Below are 17,512 nucleotides of genomic sequence, written 5' to 3'. Positions count from 1 at the left end.
GTTTTTAACGATCTAAAAGTAAATGCTGAGTAAACTTTGATAAAAAAACCCCCTAAAATCAACTCTAAATTTAATGTTAAAAATTCAAATTTTGGCTTATAAGCAAAAGAGAAAAGTTAAGGGTCCTAATCTCATCAAGTGATGGATATAAATGGGACCAGTTTCTGAGATAAGAGCCTGAATACAGCAAAAACTGAATTATACATCATAACAAAATTTCCACGAGAGATTCTTCGTCCACCACGGATCATTGTTGGGGCACTTCAAAACCGCTTGCGGATAAATTCATATGGAGGAACTTTATCAACTGCAGAAGGAGCAAGTCAGTGGGCTCAAATCAATTCTTAAACTGTGCATTTTGTGTCGATAAGATTTTATACAAATTAAGAACATACCATCTCCCCAGCTAGCCACTGTGGGTTGTGAAGATAACATCTTCTGGGCAAAATCTGTTATATCATCTAGAGTTATTTCGTCCATACATTGAAGAAAATGATCAACAGGCTTCCTGTGGTGACAGAATAGAAAGGAATAAAAATGAATTTCTATACATAAGACTTCTGAAGAATGGTTGGGTGTCAAAGATAATGACTTACCTGCACCCGTAAGTCAATAACTGCCTCCCTATATCTTCTGCAACAATTACCTGGGATGCAAATTAAAATAAGGGTATCAAGTTAGTTTAATTATCTCTGACAAAGTGACAAGGACCATGGAGAAATTGTGAGTGTCATCCAGAATTACCCTGGACTCAAGATTCAACAACACAGCTGAAATTGTTGAGTTTTTTGCACGTTTCAATTCAATGTCTGTCACTGAGCACATGCAAATCACATCAAGATTCAGAGCAGGTAGCTAGCTTCAGTAGATGCTGAAACAATTTTGGCAAGAACGAGATCATTTATACCTTGTCCAGGTGTTGCAAGGGCAATCAATTCTTTTGTTGCAATATCAACAGCCTTTGCAACAAATTCTGGAGGCTGAACCAAATAAAAAACAGAAAATATTTCAAACTTCTCATCAAAACAAACTGAAGCAATGGTAATTCACAATTTTGAAATGCAGACTCTTTGCCAGCTCTAGTCCCACAGAAAGTCCTAATTGCATATATGATCAAATGGCATAGCAATAATCTCAAGTTAGAAGCCGCAACATGTTTAATGGAATCTGATATTTATTTCCAGGCAGAGTGATCTAGAAAGATGAGCTCACCGTGGTCAAGTAGATACCAAAGAGGCCACTTCTATCAAAGACATTGCTAAATGCTGAAAATGATTCGACTGTGTGGTATTTAGTTAAAACACGCAGATCTGCAAAGAAACAACAGTTCAACTTATAGCCTTTTAAAAAAGAAGATACAACCCCACTTGAAAACTGAAATAACTGGCCAAAAAGACCTAGACAACCAGCAATTAGCGCAATTTTGTAACAGCAATTAGCACAATCCAATGTCCATATTGTAGCAGTAGCACTTCGCAATCTTACTAAATTTTAATGGTTGTCGAGAGATAATTACTTACAAAGCCGTGAATGCATCCCTTTTCCAGGACCGCCAGAAGAGAATGAACCACCACCGCCCATTAAAGTCTAAAAAATATTTTTGTGCATATGCATGGATACAAGTAAGGAAGTGCAGTGGAAATGCAGATGTCAACACAGGCCAGATCATTTTTAGCAAATACCTAGTCATTAAATATACCTGTACAACGGTCATAATTGTGGCATCTCTCTCTTGAAGCCAGCCCCCTGGTACTTCAAAAGCCAAAGCAACATGTGTCATCTGCAGGAAGAGAAATGAGCAGGGTTTCAACGTAGATCAAAAGGAAACCCCACAAAAAGGGAAAATATTGTAGATGAGAGTATATACCTCTGAGTCTGCTCTGTATCTAAAATCACCACCAACATATTTAGACTCTGGCCTTTCCACAGAGGATCCCTTGTGCCAATCAGACAATAAAGGTTCTGCAACATCTAAAAGCTGTTGATGATCAACACCTGATGCTGCTACAACCAAGCGATCAGCAGTGTAGTTCTCCTGTTCAGTAGAAGATTTTTTTTAATAAAGTTGTTAACTGAGCTAGATACATAGAAATGACAGAATTGCATTTGCATTTTAGCATTAGCAAGAATAATGTCAAATGCCAATTTCAAGGACATGTGCACCAAAGTACAATTGAAAACTATGTGTGACATGCACTTGAGTTGTGTTTTATGAGGAATGCATAAATTAAATGCGATACAGAAGCAACAAGCATTACATGATAGAACTTTTGAATAATATTGCCGCTGATTCGCATGAGATTCTCCTCAGGGGCTACTAGTGGATTGGCAAGAGCGCCACTGTACCCAACTTGATTAAGTGATTCCTGAAGAAACCTATCAGGATTCCTCTGTAGCTCCTGAATCTCTTCTCTGGCAAGGGCCACCTGATAAACCAAAACAATCACAATCCGTGCACTGCAAAATAGCCAGTAATAAGCTGTATAATATGAGAGAGGTTATCCATGAATCCAGCACCTGCCGCTCGACCTCGTCCTGGAGGAACAACGGATTACGGACACAGTCGATGAGCACCTCAATGGCCTGCGGCAAGTAGGCCTTGAGAGTCTCGTAGGTGTACACCATCAGCTCCCTGGATGCAGACGCCCCAACGTTTCCTCCAGTAGCCTCGACGTCCTGCACAATCTGCAGGTGGCTGCGGTGCGCGGTGCCCTTGAAGGCCAGCTTCTCGAGCAGGTGCGACATGCCGGCCGTCTCCGCAGTCTCATACACCGAGCCGGACTCGACGAACACCCCTATGCACCCCGACGGGCCCTGCGACAGAAACCTCAAACAACGTCAGCGTCAGCGTCAGCGCCGACAAACCACCCGGCGCCACCCCAGCACGGCACAGTACAGGAGCATGTATTCACTACCGGGAGGTCCTCGGAGGCGACGCGGACGCCGTTGGGTAGCGTGGTGACTCGGGTGGGCTGGCCGACGAGCTGGTCCGGGAGGCACTGCGGGACGTCGAGCCCGGGGAGAGGGCGCAGGAGCGAGGTGGTTCGCGCGGCGGCGGCCAGGGCGCCGCCGGAGAACCATTCGCGGCGTCCGTACGACCGCGACGCCTCTCGTAGCTGCAGGGAGAACGCGAGCCAGTCAGACGAGCGATAAGCCCTACTAAGGAAGTAGCGTATGTTGGTCAGCTCACCTCTCTGACCAGGCGAGCGGAGGACCGCAGGCGAAACATGGCGACGGCGAGGTTGGGAGGAGTCGCGGTCGCCGCGAGCGCGAGCCGGCGGGGAGGAGGAAGCCGCCGCCCGCGGTGGTGGTGGGTAGTTTGTGTTAGGCCGTAGGGTTTTTGGATTTTTTTTTTCTCGCTTCGCTGCTTGTGTTGGGCCGTTATCATTAGAAGCCCAATAGAAATGGGCACTTGGAGGCGAGAAGTGAATTTTTCACATTTTAGCCTTTTTCGAAAAACAATTACAAATAGACCTATCAATAAAGACATTATTTAAAATAGACATATTTCTCATCGTCATAACATGGCGTCGAGTGGAGTTGTTTGGGATCTAATATTTGCTGAGGTGGGGTTGGTGCGTTGGCACAGTTTTAGATCAATCAACCCCACCTCGGCATCACACATCATGACACCGAGTTGTTATATCATGTGGTTGGAGAAATGAGTCTATTTTTAGATGGGTTTATTTGTAAAATTTTTTTTTGCGAAAATGCTAGATTGTGAAAAATTCAGGAAGCAAGTATCTCTTCACGAAAGAAGTCCATTTTGCATCCCTCATCTATTCATCTCCTTCTTCCAGCGACGGCAATTGGGCCTGATTGGAACTTGGAATTACTTCTCCATGGTGGGCCTGGGCCGTGGCCATTGGAGGAGTAGAAAGAGCGACTCGGCTTGGCGTGGCGGCAGTACCCTTCACCTTATCCAAAGCAACGAGGGCGAGGTGAGGTGAGGTGAGGGCGTGAAACTTGGCTGCTTCGTCTTCCTCGCTCCTGGCTATGGAAGCCTCCTTGCTCGTTACGCCCAAACCTTCCATGTCCAGGACAGCGTCCTTGCTCTTCTCCACATCCACCAGGAGGTGCATCGTCGCCAGCGCCGCCAAGGTAAGCCACCTTTTCGGCGAGCACTGTTGATTTGTTCATCGATCGACATCGATCAGCTGGGCGGTTTCTGTCGAACAGCAGGACATGGAGAGAGGCATAGGAGGAGGAGGAGGAGGAGGAGGAAGAAGGAGGAGCAACGATGCGCAGCAGCAGAGTACGTCGAGCAGCAATCCGCGAGGAGCTCGGGGCCTGCTCGCGGCGGCCATGACGAGCGGCGCCGCCGCGCTGCCGTGCCAATGCGATGCCGCTGCTGCCGCCTCGCCGGAGCAGCATCAGTGGAAGCGGGTGGCGGAGGAGGCGTGCAGGGTGGTGGCGGTGGTGGGGGAGCTGGACCCGGCGACGGCGAAGGCGGCGATCGGGGTGGCCGGGCCGGCGCTGTCGGCGTTCGGGTTCCTCTTCATCCTCCGCATCGTCATGTCGTGGTACCCGAGGCTCCCCGTGGGCGAGTTCCCCTACGTGGTGGCGTACGCGCCGACGGAGCCGTTCCTCGCCGTGACGAGGAAGGTGATCCCGCCGGTGGGCGGCGTGGACGTGACGCCGGTGGTGTGGTTCGGGCTCGTCAGCTTCCTCAGCGAGATCCTCGTCGGGCCTCAGGGATTGCTCGTGCTCCTCTCTCAACAAAAGCCTTGAGCATCCTGTCGCCGCCGTAGTTGAGTTTTTCACCACCGGTTAAACTTTCACTGGCGAATTTCAGATGATGAAGTGAACAGCTCGTATTTCCTCTCCTCGAATTGCAAGTTCGTCACGGCTGACATGGGACTCCACGTCCACAGTAGGTTTTGCGTGAGGAGAAAAAAAAAAGGACAGTATTTTTTTTTGCATGTGCTTATATTTATACGTTGAGATTTAAATTTTAAAACTAAAATTTAAAGTTAATTTTATAATTTTTAAAGTAGTTTATTTTTCGGTCTTACCTATAAACTGCTATGTATAATACATAATAATTTTAACTATAAATTATTTATTAATGGTTAATAAGTGATTTCGCTTATGATTATAAACAGCTAAAAGATGGGCTGCAGGATTCGAACTACGGCCTAATTCTCACAGGGATACGGGATACCATACAGATACTCATCCGTACAAGGTTCTGCGTGATGCAAATGACCATGCTGACAAAAATTAATTTTTAGATAATGAAAATATCCTGCATCTCCGATATCTGCCATAAGGCACAAGCATGACCAATTAGTTCTTAAATAAATTAAAGAAAACAAAGAGTGATATGATACATCCTCAACAATCCTTTAGAGCAAAAACGATTGAAAGGCTAAAAGAATCACAAATATTCTAACAAAGAATAATAGGATACATCCCAGCCATCCTTTTAATCACGCAGTGTGAGAAGAGTGCGAGACGGAGTGTGATATCGAAACGATGGCGCAAAAAGCAACAATTCTCCGTGAGATGAGCAACGAAAATGATTTTATCTCGACAAAAAAAAAACATTAATCCACAAACCGAGAACTCACTCTCTGCTTCAGTGATCTGCACCGTCACTCCAATTCACTGTCTATAAAAAGAAACATAACGCCAAGCCATAAAAAGAAAAGATAATTTTCTATAAATGAATTAACCATTTACAAGGGCACACTTCATGCCCCATGTTATAATCGTTGCAAGCCAATCAATTAGGCTGGATTAAATTATGTACTACGCTATCTATCTTCTTATGGGCTACAGGTCAATCTAATAATTTCCACTCTACAACTACTGTATATTGTTTTGCTATATCTCAAAACTCTAGCAAGGAAAAAAGAACCTTGTATAAGCGCGTATGGTGCGTGAGAGTATAGAAATCTCCTAATGTGAATTGGTATTTTCTTCATGGCTTGTAAAGGCAGCCTCTGGCAAAGCGGCACTTGATGAAACTTATCAAAAATTCAAGGTGGCCGATTATTATTGGTTGATTGTACACAGCTCCCACTTTCCTTCACCGTCGATGAGTTTCAGCTCCAACGAATGGAAGGGTATGAGAGCAGGCCTCTGTAAATGAATAAACGAGATAAGGCATCATCAACACATATTTCACATCTAAAGAAGATGAAAGCTTAAGGTGCAAAATATCATCAACTAGGAACAAAACAAAACATCGATAGAATTGGAGATCAGACTCGGCTAATTGCCAGTATTCCAGTTGAAGTTTTTTTTATTGACCTGCTGACGAGTTAGGATAACTTAAGATGATACTTACTTGCGAGGAGGTGATGACAGTTATGCCCATACTAGTTGCTATCCTGTACAAATGCTCCTCAACGTCGACACTTGTGGCACTGCAATGAGTATGCTTTATAAGAACTGTACATTGATTGGCAAAAATAGAAATAAGAATATTAAAAAATAATAATACACTACATACTTGGTGCACTCGTCGAGAATACCAAACTTTGGACAGTGAAAGAACAAACGGGCCTGGAAAAAAACATTTATTCCCACTTAATAAAGTTATAGATCCATAGAAACTAATTAGACAACAAATATAAGCTGAAGCAAAATCATTAACCATGCCAAGTCTCTGCTGTTCTCCCAAGGAGAGGATATCTTCCCAGTTAGGAGTGGCATCCCAACCTTCTCTTTCTAGAAGATAAACCAACCGAACATTCTCTAGAATTGTCTTCAGGTGATCATCCAATGACCCAGAAGCAATAGCCTTGTCCCCTACATCACCAAGGATAAGGGTGTGATTTTGCGATGTAACATTACCAATCAATATTTTGCTCATAACGGAACAAGAAATGGTCACTATAGAAGTTTGTTCAGAGCCCCCATTAATCAAAACAAAGGTGTGCTTCATGTGAATTAACAACAGCCGCATCGACGTTCTCTAATTTTTTTTCCTTTCAAAGTTAGGTAGCACTAACCTGATTTGTATGATGAAAGTATCTTCAACTCTGCCTCCTCATGTGAGAGAGGATATATGATCTGATCCCTCAAGGTTCCTAGACAAGTATATGGACGTTGAGAAACATGAAAGATCCCATCAGATGGCATGGTAAGTCTCCCTGAAGCAATGGGCCATAAACCTCGGAGCACCCTAAAAATAGAACTCTTGCCACTGCCATTTGGACCTTCATAAAACAGCATAATAGATATTAGGAACAAAATGTTAACATGACAATAAAAAAAACTAAGAGGAAAAACTGCCAGATGATGTACCAGTCACAAGAAGGCTTTTTCCTTGAGACACCTCACAAGACAATTGGGTAGCCAATAGCTTTTGAGATGGTGTTACGATATCCACATGATGGAAGGAAATAGTTTCATCGGATGCCACAGTAATATGATTGGAAGACAAGGCAGCATCTAGAAAAACAGCAACATATTTAGTGTTATGATAATGAAGGGCAAAACAATCAAGTTTGACAATTTTATCAAGAATTATGAGATCAATAAATTCAACAAACAGGTTACTAGCTTTGAATGAGGTGAGCAACAATATATGGGTCATGAATGCCAAGGTTCCTAAAAATCAGAACTGGTGTTTCATTCTTAGAAAATTAAAGATTAATAACAGTTTTATACTAGACAGGATTTTTCTTGTTCAGGGAAAATATCAGACTATTGTACCGAAGAATGTGGGCAAGCCAGTAATCCATCTAAAACATACTAGTAATAAATGCTTTTCCCATCATCCAGGGAAACAGTAGAAAGATTGTCAAGTTCGAATTTTCCTTATTTATAGATGTGCTGAATCAAAAACTACTCCTTGTAAATAGATGTGCTGCATCAAAATCTACACTTATATCGTCGCACAATTGGAGAAAGTTTAAAGATTTAAGACCATTCCTAATTTCATTGATAACAGATTGAACGTTAGAACACTGAATTCGTCTGTAACTGTTCTTCACATGCATTTCCCATTAAAAAATAGCATCAGGGTATATTTGAATGGCATAACTTTGTGACCCAAGCATATGTTGCACAGAGTGTGTAACAGACTGGTAGTAAGATTATTGAGGTGACATCTCACTGGATTGGTTGCTGAGAATAACACTTGAGGCTTTGATAGGGTGCCCCCAAACAACTTTAGATGGAGAAAGTTTCTCTTCATTGTTATAGAATTTCTGAGAGTTGGTTTCAAAATTCTTAGTTTTCACATCTCTCAGTGGCTGGAGAGTTGCTACTTTGTATATCTGTTGTATATTAATATTAAGAGTGGGTTCTTAATGATTAACAATGGAGAGAGCTTCTTCTGTACAGATTCAACCTCTTATATTAACAGCTCTCATCCCCCTAAGAAGAAGAAGAGTGTTGTCCACTGGCTCAATTTTCTAGTGAGCTGAAAACTTACTGCTTTGAGATGTCTGTAGAAGCTCTTCGAGTTCAAACACCCTATTAATACCACCAGAAAGTTCAAGGAATTTTTTGTGCAACTCGAGAATATCTCCAAAAGCTATAAAGCTTTGTGACACCACAGATGCCAAGAACCGAAGTGCATGTGCCAATTCTCCTGCAATTCGAAATTGAAAACCTGTTGGGCAATTCTATGCAATAATAATAATATCATTCATAAGTTGGATGGATTTTCAGGATTCACTAACCTTGAGTTGAAGTCAAAGCTTGGTCCCCCTTGTGTTCCAAAGCATATAACATACTAAGCCCCCATGTCACATTATGAGGTAGCTGCTTCGTCACGAAATCATCGAAAATACCATATAGCCATCTTTTTCTCAGAAGAGTCCTCGAGTGGTTAAGCATCGTTGTGAATTTAGCTTCAACCATCTGATTTATGATAAAATAATCATAAAATTAAGGCATATAAATTTACTAATAGATCATGTACCAGACGTGCAAAAGCAGCAAGAAAATTTTACTCTCTATTTTATTTTATTTATTTATAATCAGGAGGCATAGCTTCAATCAACTACAGATAAATCACATAATATTTGGCATTCTGATTGAACTTCAGAAGTGACCAAAGGATACAGCAGAAACATACTGCCCACAAGAATCACAACGTGGAAACTAGAAATTTTAAGCAGCATTATATAGACATGAAAACTCACAGCTTTTTCCCTTGATCCACCACCAAAGAAAGCTATTGACTCAGCATGTGCACGCAATCTTGAGTGCATGAACCTGTGAAATTTACAAGGTCAGCACTTGGAAGTTCCTTGGTTATTAAGAAAGTCACGTTTGCCAATGAACAGCAAAGATACATCACTAACCGGAATGTTCCTTCAAATTCTTGTTCTTGATTCGCAAGATCACCAAAGTCAGGGGAAACAGCCCTTAAAAAACCAAGACCTAGCAACATGTATGCATACAAAATAGCAACTCCTCTTCGCCCTGACAAAATCTTCATTCTCCATGTAAACCTGGAGAGTGATAGTTGCTTACTAAGAAAACCTGATTAAGCAAAAGACACCTGGGTAACATTTTAGACCATAGCAAACTCACCAAAGAATGTCAACCAGTGGTTTCACCATTCCGGTAACTAGGCCAGCAAGATCATTGGTCAACTTCTCCACATCATGTGTGATTCTTTGGTCTGCATCAATATCGATGCCTGACATGTTAAATACCTGAAAACAGAAAACTCAAACTGCTTAGCTTTCACATCAAAAAAAGTACACAAGAAAAAAGTTAGAAAGTGCAACAAAACAATGTGTACAATTAAATTCTATCAGTAGAGTTTTACCTTGTAAAAAGCATTTCGTTTCAAATAATATTGAAGTAGATGGTTGGTCATACGAATTCGCCAGCCAAGGGCAATCTTTGAAGTAAGGTTTCTGCATAGAAATGATTATCAAGTCATGAATTCGAATATGCCATACCAGTTACTAATGCACAGTAGTTAAATGTGTTGGCTAGTAAAGTAGAACACATATTCTTATGGGACAGATATCAGAGCTACAGGTAAAACTTAATTTATAGCCAACTGACAAGTATATATGTTAAAAAGGGTCAGGATCTTTACTTTAGGAAAGTGCATTATCTATTTTTCCGCACTGCCCGCAAAGCATCCTGAGTAAATATATAGGAAAAACACTTCAACTGAGGGGAACCAATATTACCTTAGTGATGGTGACACAATTGAATTTGCAGCACTTTGCAGTACACTAATCCCAATCAACCGAAGGAAGGCAGCTTTGTCCTGCTCCAGGACATACTTAACACTTGTCCCTGTCAAGGTTGTGAAACATATTAAATGAAAGGTACACCATCAGAGCTAGCTCCAGTAAGTGAAGACAAAAGCCAACCATTCAGTGAAGCTATACGATCTGAAATCCAAGTCCGAGAGAATACAAGCAATGCTACTGCAAGTAACTGCCCCCCTTGCTTGTCAAATAATTTAGGGACCTGCAAAACAAATATCTCACAAAATTATTCACTTTTCATATGTGGACAGTTAGCAAATTTGAGTGGAAGAAATCGTTGAATAGTGGATAATGATAAGCACCACTAACTGCATAAGTAGTTTGAATAAAATGAGGAATACAACATATCTCAAAACAATAAATTGGTAAGAAATTTATGTTTCACACCAGTATTTTTGACATTGCAGCAGCTCGGAGAGGCAATGGTCTTGGCGAGCACTGTAATTGTGGGACTAGATTTGACTGTTCTGTGTGTTCTATTTCCACACTAGGGGAAGTGGCTATGAGCTGTGTTGAATAAGAATGATCCTTGGGTCCCAGTAAGGCATTACCCTAGCAAATAAAATCTGTTAGAGCGGCACAAGACAAAACCAATAATAACAGAACAGACAATATGGAATAATAACTACCTTTCTGTTGGTGCTAAAAGCCCTTTGAACAGCAAGCGCGTCAGATTTACGATCAGTTTCTGATGAGTTCAATACATCAAACTCTTGTTCAGTAGAAAGAAAGGAGCCATTTCTACAAGAAAAACAATTAACTTTTTAGAGCTGTGTTTTATATACAAATAAAAAGGAAACAACAGAATCATCATGAGGATAACCTGTTATCCTGAACTGTCCACCCTCCTTCTCCATTCAAAGACAAAACAACGTCATGAAATGCAACTAATGCTGGACGGTGAGAGATTGTTATGCATGATGTGCCCATTGCTCGAACCCTTTTACAGAAGCGTTCTTCCATATCAGTTGTCACAGCACTAGTGCACTCATCCAGGATGGCAAACTTTGGCCGATGATAGAACAACCGGGCCATTCCCAGTCTTTGTTGCTCTCCAAGAGACAACTCATCGCCCCAGTTAACTTCCCTATCAAGAGGGTACCGTTCCAGCAAATATTCCAGATCCACCTGCCAAAAGAGAAAAAGGTTTTCCAGCAATGTTTTCTTGATACTTGAGACAAAATAGTCATAAACAAGTGTAATGGGGCAATATATCAAGTGGATAATTATGAGTATTACATTCTTTAGAAGATCCACCATACCACCATAGCTAAGTGGATCAGTTTCCTGGTCTGCTGTAAGTGGGTAGATTAGCTGGTCGCGAAGCGTTCCAACGGCTGTATATGGTCGCTGGGGGACATAAAAAATTTCTTTGTTAAGGTTAGATCCAACACCAGGTTTCACAATGTGGCCAGATACAAGTGGCCATAGACCCCCAAGAACCCGGAAAAGGGAGCTTTTTCCACTACCATTAGGACCTGAAAATGAGCAAAGATGCATTACAAAATTAGTTTTGTAGTTTTGACGGCTGCAATTTTCATGCAAAAGCACAAAGACATACATGCAGCGTCACACACATACAAACAAAGTGACTATGAAGAATTTATATAATTATGCATACATTTAAGGTTGATCATAGGGATCTGACGCCAACCTAATTTCTTTAGATCAGAAGTTTAGATAGTTGTTAGGTGCCATCACTATATGAAGGATAGTTATTGCCAATGAGGGGAGCAGATAGACATAAATGTCTTCATTCAGAAAGTGCATCATTCTAGTCACTTTTTAACCCTAAGCCCTCTCCTTCAGCATAATACTATTTTCCCATCTTCAGTACAGTAGTTACCCAGTTTGAACCAATGTTTCCATCAGATGGCAATCATGAAAAAAAAAACAATCAGATTGCTTGTTTCTTCTTGTATTGAAAGTTTAATAAATGATGTGCACAGATCAGGTTTTTGTTACAACAAGCATGATGAATTTGTGATAGCTCAATTGCAAAACCAAACTAACAGGGCACAAATTTTGATATAGATTATTACCAGTGATCAAAAGATTAGAACCCGACTCTACCCGAAGAGTTAAATCATCAACCAAGACGTTTCCTGAGGGTGTCACCACCTGTAACAAATTGTTTGTTAGAATTCTTCATACCAAACAGATAGAAGAATCAGTAGTCCCCATAATGATTACCTTAACACCTGAAAATTCTATATAATTTGCCTCGCTGATACAATTTTCTACAGAAGAGTTTTGGTCTGCAGATCGAGCGCAAACCCCAGATAGCTCACGTGAAACATCCAGTAACTCACGAATACGGTCTGCATAACCGCTGTTAATGAGAATAGAAAGTTAATCAGAAAAAAAAACATTTGTCAAACGAAATTATATACTTGTAGATACTAGTGATGCACAAGATAATTCTTGGAGTATGATGGACTCAAATATATCAAGAAATAATCTTAAATTGCATATTCTCAACAGTAAGGATAAACATAGTAGACGAATCACCAATATATTTCTTAGAAACTAGAAGCCAAAACTTTTGGTTTGTACTCCAGAAATATAGTTAAGAAGAATCAATAAATCATTTCTTAGTAGAAGAACAATGAAGATTATTCTTGATGAAGCATGGTAGATGAAACCTTTTAGATACTTCCACTAAATAAACAAAATATGCACTACATAAAGGTTAAACCAGGGGGGTGAGCCATATGACATCATAAGAACTATCAAGTATCATTGACTACTTTATACTGTCCATTAAAGTGTGACAATGCATCCCCACAAAAAAATATGACAGTGCAAGACAGTGCATTTACCTGAGAAGGTTCAAGCGTCTTGAACTGATAGAAAGGGTTCCAAGAGATTGAAATAAAGATATTATGACGCTAGTATGGTACCGAAGATTGCTCAACATCTCTGCCCGTCCTAAAGTGGATGATTCAGGTTTAAGGTTTCCAGCAAAGAAAGGTTCAACAATCAAGATAACTCCTACGGTGGCACCAAGATACTTCAGAAGAAAATCTTGAATCATGCCAAACCACCAGTTTTCATGAAGAACAACATTCAAGTGCCTCACAAGAGCCTTAAACCGCTGCATAATGTGTGATGCTTCTCTGTTTTCACCACCATAAAATGCTACACTCTCAGCATGGGTTCTCAAACGTGAATGGACTTGTCGATATTCCCCTTCTAGCTGTTGCTCCAAGGATTTTAATTTTCCAAAAGCAGGAGAAAATTTTCTAACCGCACCACCAGCACCAAGTACATATGCCTGAAAACAATTTCATAATTACATGTCACCAAGTACATATGCCTGAAAGCAATTTCATAATTACATGTTGACAATATATATATAATAATGAGCAATCTAGTGGTCATAATATATTACTCAAACATAAGGCAGAATAGTTTTCTCAAACTAGGGGTGGCACTGTTCAACCATTGTCATGTGAAATTTCATGAAGGGTAACAGCTCTTTACTCTGTGTATTGTAGGGCATGTTCAACTGTGCATGTGTTTATAAGAGAAGAGGGGGAGTGGGGGTGGGGTTGATTACCAGAATCCAGAGAACATATTTTGGACTTGCATAAGAGCATAGGCGCCAGATGTATATTAACCCATCTGCAACTGCAGTCAGATCATCCTGTACAAGTCCACTTAGTTCCGAGCAGAACTTAGGAATATCACTAGCAATCCTTTGTTCTGGATTTGAGATCCGGTGATCTACATGTGAGATTTTGTAGTAAACCATGTTCTGGACACAAAAAAGTGGAAAAAAATCAATGCCATATGTTAAATATGTAGCTCAAAACAGAAATCGTCAAGCAATTGACCAAACTATTGGGTGTCTTCCCAGTCTTTCCAAAGAAATAACTAAGTGGTCTACACTTCACGTGACGAACTCTACAGCATGAAGTCATGAAAAGCTATTGGGTACACAAAATCCATGTCAAATAACTAAAACCTCCCAATGTGACAATGGTAATAATTTCACTGTCTATTTGACTCTAAACAGTTCTACAGTAGCTGCAAACTCAACTAATAATATACAAGAAACTCACTGCAGAAGAAGGGAAAATCTGGTATTCGTACAGACAGAACAAAAACTCCAGCAAGATGAAATAGTAATCCGTTTTTCCTGTACATTGCAGCAACAGGGGTGACAAATCTACTAGTTTAACTGACTTAAGTAAATAGTCTCCTTTGTATTAGGCACACTATTGCTTCTTCATAATCAGGAATAATTTAATTTTTAAGCTGTCTGTTTGTAGCAAGTATTTTCTATCCCTATTTGTCAATTATGCTGTCACTAACAAAGCCTACCAAATTATATCTGTTCACTGCATAATTGGAGAACATAAAGTATTTTATATTATATACATGGAGAAAAGGTAATCATGTGAAGTTTAAGGTGCAAATATAATGAAAATTTCATCTTTATAAACCAACATACCTCAAAGTAATCAGCATGGATAAGATCTGTCAAAATCTTCCTGAAGTGCAAACCTAAGGACCCTTTCAAGTACTTGGAGGTCTGATATATTGTGGACTGGAGGAAGCATAAAAGAAGATTCTCGATAATAAGGTGTGTAAAGGTTGGGACACGCCGAAGAAATGCAGCTCTGAATAGATATCCCTGAACTTTCGCTAATCTGTGGCCAACAGCAGTTCGTAACACCTGCAGAAGCAAGAGTTTACTTTATTCAAACTCTATAGATTTTTGCAAGTAGTCAGACAAGCCTGGACTTGATACTTCTTATCATTGTATGCAATAAGCTCAATGTTAGAGAATTTAATTAACTTATGCAGCACATCATAAATAATCAGCAACCAAGTCAGAAGCACCTAATCTGCAACACGATAACATATTAACCTTCTAGCATAACATGCAGATACATACTTGCAAATGTAGATACCAAGCATAACATCATCCGTGAAGTAGCATGCATATTCAAGATGTAGAGTGTAGACTGCCATACAATTTACTTGTATTAACGTTATCAGAATGCCAAACAAAACGTGCACACTAAAGAGAACCATCGAACTTACAGCTGTTATCATCAAGCCGAGAAGATAATTTGTTCCGTTTGGGCCAATCTTTTTAAGCAAAATAGCAGCAAGAAAATGTAAGGATTTCAACCCATTTTTCTTTTTCCTTGTTTTTACCAATTTACCATCAACACCATTTTGACAAATGCTATGATTACTCTTGGTTTGTGCGTTTGCATCACTATGAGAATTTTCTTCCTGACGTTTTTGCCGTCGACTTGACTGAGCATATGCTAAAGTTCCACCAGCAAGTAATGCACCAGATACAATGGCAAGAGTTCTCCTGTTGATATTTGTAAAAAAGGACAAGAAACATGAGATAAGAACTAAATGGTTGACTCACTAAAATTTAGAAAGACATGTTAAAACAGCACACCTTTTCGAAGACAAAAGGCTCCGCCCATGCTCTGTTAATTGCAATAACTGAAGAGATGGCATTGTTGCTAAGCACAGAGCAAATACAACTGTTTAGCTCTAAGAAAATATCAGAGTAAGAAACAGTGCCTCTGTAACGATACAGATTCAACCTGTTACGAATCAGCAGATAAATATATATAATGTCATAAAATTCCCCACAACAGAATTCACTGCGAAGTGTTTTTAAAAAAAGACGTAGAGAAAAGTTGACAAGCAAGATGAATCTCAAAATAACCAGCAAAGCTACCAGACAAACACAGAGGAGGTGATTAGCAATTTGTTATGCAGATGCCACGGATTGAAATGAGACTGTTCCTATCTGCCTGTGATCAGCAGTTGCCTGCGATCAGCAGTTGGTTGAGATTTATGACTGTGTGCTCTCAACCATGAACAAATTTACTGCAGACCTGAATTCCCCTGAGGCCCTGACTGACTGACGGATGATAAATACTCCCTAACACTAGTAACCAATTCAATGTGGCAGTTAATATCATCTAGGTAAAAATCTCATACATATAGAAGTTTAGATAAACAGTGACAGAGATTTTGGGCATTCTGAAAAAAGAAATAAATAAATTTTGGACATTCACATTACCATCTGTACAACTGCCTATTAACAAATCACACACGTAGCAAAAACATAGCTGTTTGCAATTGCAGTAGGATATGCAACAGCAGCAGCAATAACGAGAGGTGTTTTGTGGACCTTCACATCCCCACCTACTGTGCACAAGAGCAGCAATCATCCTACAGTACAAGCCATTGGACCACCTGGGAACTGCGGGATCCACCTAGGGTTGCAGCACTTGGGAATCACAATCCCCTTGTCAGATTACGGCAGTAAATTCCAAGCACCAGAGTTCATCGCCCCACCCAACTATAAAAAGCAAGTGTGACGCACCCTGCCCCCACATCCCCCTGGTTGAACCAAACACACTGACGCCACGCCACATAGCAGCAAACTGCAAACGGATTCGGTTGGAGCACAGCAATGGCGGCAGCGGCGGCGCGACAAGCTCGGTCGATGCCAACTAAAATTTCCCAAGCCACCGTTTTAGCATAAGCAAAGTGCGCGCGCAACGCAGGTAAGCAATCTATGCGCGCGAACCCAATCAGAGCAATAGCGCCCCCCACGAGCAGACCAGCTTCCCGAATTCGAGACGCGCCCAAATCGACCGAGCCTCCCCAAGAGGAGGAGGAGAGCGGCAGTTACCTCGGTATCGCCGGAGCCGCCCGATCGTGGATCGCAGCCGCCCGGAGAGCGAGTTTGAGATGAACAGCAGGGGGGCGCGAGCGCGAGGCCCCCGGCGGCGAGACGAGACGAGACGGGACGCGAGAGGTAACAAGAAGGGAAGAAAAAAATTCTAGATAGATAAATAATTAGAAGACGAGACGGCGACGAGGACGACGACGACGAGAGGAGGAGAAGACGAGCGGTGGCGCCGGGGGAAGGAGGCGGTGTGAACGATTCGGGTCTCCGTCTCGTCTTCCTTTTTCTTACCTATTTACGAGTACGCCACCGTAGGAGTACTCCCTCTATTTAAAAAAATCAATTCCTGTGTCCAATCTTATTTAAAAATTTTTTAGAAAATTAAAAAAATTAGTCACAAGTAAAATATTATTCATAATTTATCATCACATAAAAAAAATATCAATCGCAAAAAAAATTAAATAAGACAAAAAGTCAAATTATAAGTAAAATGTTGGGGTGGAGCGAGTAGTAGTCTAGTGTGGTTTTTTTTTTCTTTTTTGGGCGTCTCGTCGTGTGCATCTTGTTGTGTGATTCTTGTGGCACGTGGTCTCTAGGACGGATCAGAGAGTTGCGTGTGTTCTTTTCC

General features: G+C 41.0%; 2 protein-coding genes across 3 annotated transcripts; one reads left to right on the top strand and one right to left on the bottom strand.

The window, feature by feature from the left end:
* Positions 1–42: 42 nt before the first annotated feature.
* Positions 43–17,065, bottom strand: LOC102713423 (ABC transporter D family member 1-like). Its single transcript, XM_006645283.3, has 40 exons — positions 16,888–17,065; positions 15,634–15,784; positions 15,258–15,540; positions 14,662–14,886; positions 13,765–13,962; positions 13,025–13,479; positions 12,396–12,534; positions 12,245–12,323; positions 11,442–11,680; positions 11,026–11,330; positions 10,832–10,943; positions 10,590–10,754; positions 10,305–10,404; positions 10,119–10,227; positions 9,743–9,833; positions 9,502–9,626; positions 9,270–9,419; positions 9,108–9,180; positions 8,643–8,823; positions 8,393–8,551; positions 7,258–7,404; positions 6,963–7,169; positions 6,605–6,759; positions 6,461–6,513; positions 6,296–6,374; positions 6,004–6,087; positions 3,918–4,124; positions 3,191–3,364; positions 2,916–3,116; positions 2,518–2,814; positions 2,259–2,426; positions 1,868–2,035; positions 1,700–1,780; positions 1,521–1,587; positions 1,213–1,310; positions 908–980; positions 745–815; positions 597–646; positions 396–508; positions 43–307 (listed from the first exon to the last, which is right to left on the bottom strand). The coding sequence occupies exons 2-40, from the start codon at positions 15,693–15,695 to the stop codon at positions 264–266; spliced, it is 5,787 nt and encodes a 1,928-aa protein (XP_006645346.2). The 5' UTR covers positions 15,696–15,784; positions 16,888–17,065; the 3' UTR covers positions 43–263.
* Positions 3,923–4,826, top strand: LOC121053663. Of its 2 annotated transcripts, none has more exons than XM_040521471.1 (2): positions 3,923–4,101; positions 4,183–4,826. In XM_040521471.1, the coding sequence occupies exons 1-2, from the start codon at positions 3,997–3,999 to the stop codon at positions 4,729–4,731; spliced, it is 654 nt and encodes a 217-aa protein (XP_040377405.1). In that variant the 5' UTR covers positions 3,923–3,996; the 3' UTR covers positions 4,732–4,826. The 2 variants fall into 2 exon arrangements, with proteins under 2 accessions (XP_040377405.1, XP_040377403.1); XM_040521469.1 differs by having other exon boundaries at positions 4,180–4,826.
* Positions 17,066–17,512: the final 447 nt, after the last annotated feature.

Source organism: Oryza brachyantha, chromosome 1, assembly GCF_000231095.2.
Source record: "Oryza brachyantha chromosome 1, ObraRS2, whole genome shotgun sequence".
NCBI lineage: Eukaryota > Viridiplantae > Streptophyta > Magnoliopsida > Poales > Poaceae > Oryza > Oryza brachyantha.
The sequence above is the reverse complement of the archived record's forward strand: the minus strand, read 5'-3'. Positions and strand labels throughout refer to the sequence as shown.

Coding starts and splice junctions, on each gene's coding strand:
- LOC121053663 (XM_040521469.1), top strand. CDS start 3,997: ATGGAAGCCTCCTTGCTCGTTACGCCCAAACCTTCCATGTCCAGGACA. Junction 4,102..4,179: donor TCGTCGCCAGCGCCGCCAAG/GTAAGCCACCTT, acceptor TCTGTCGAACAG/CAGGACATGGAGAGAGGCAT.
- LOC102713423 (XM_006645283.3), bottom strand. CDS start 15,695: ATGCCATCTCTTCAGTTATTGCAATTAACAGAGCATGGGCGGAGCCTT. Junction 981..1,212: donor TTGGTATCTACTTGACCACG/GTGAGCTCATCT, acceptor TATTTGGTTCAG/CCTCCAGAATTTGTTGCAAA. Junction 509..596: donor TTATTGACTTACGGGTGCAG/GTAAGTCATTAT, acceptor CTGTCACCACAG/GAAGCCTGTTGATCATTTTC.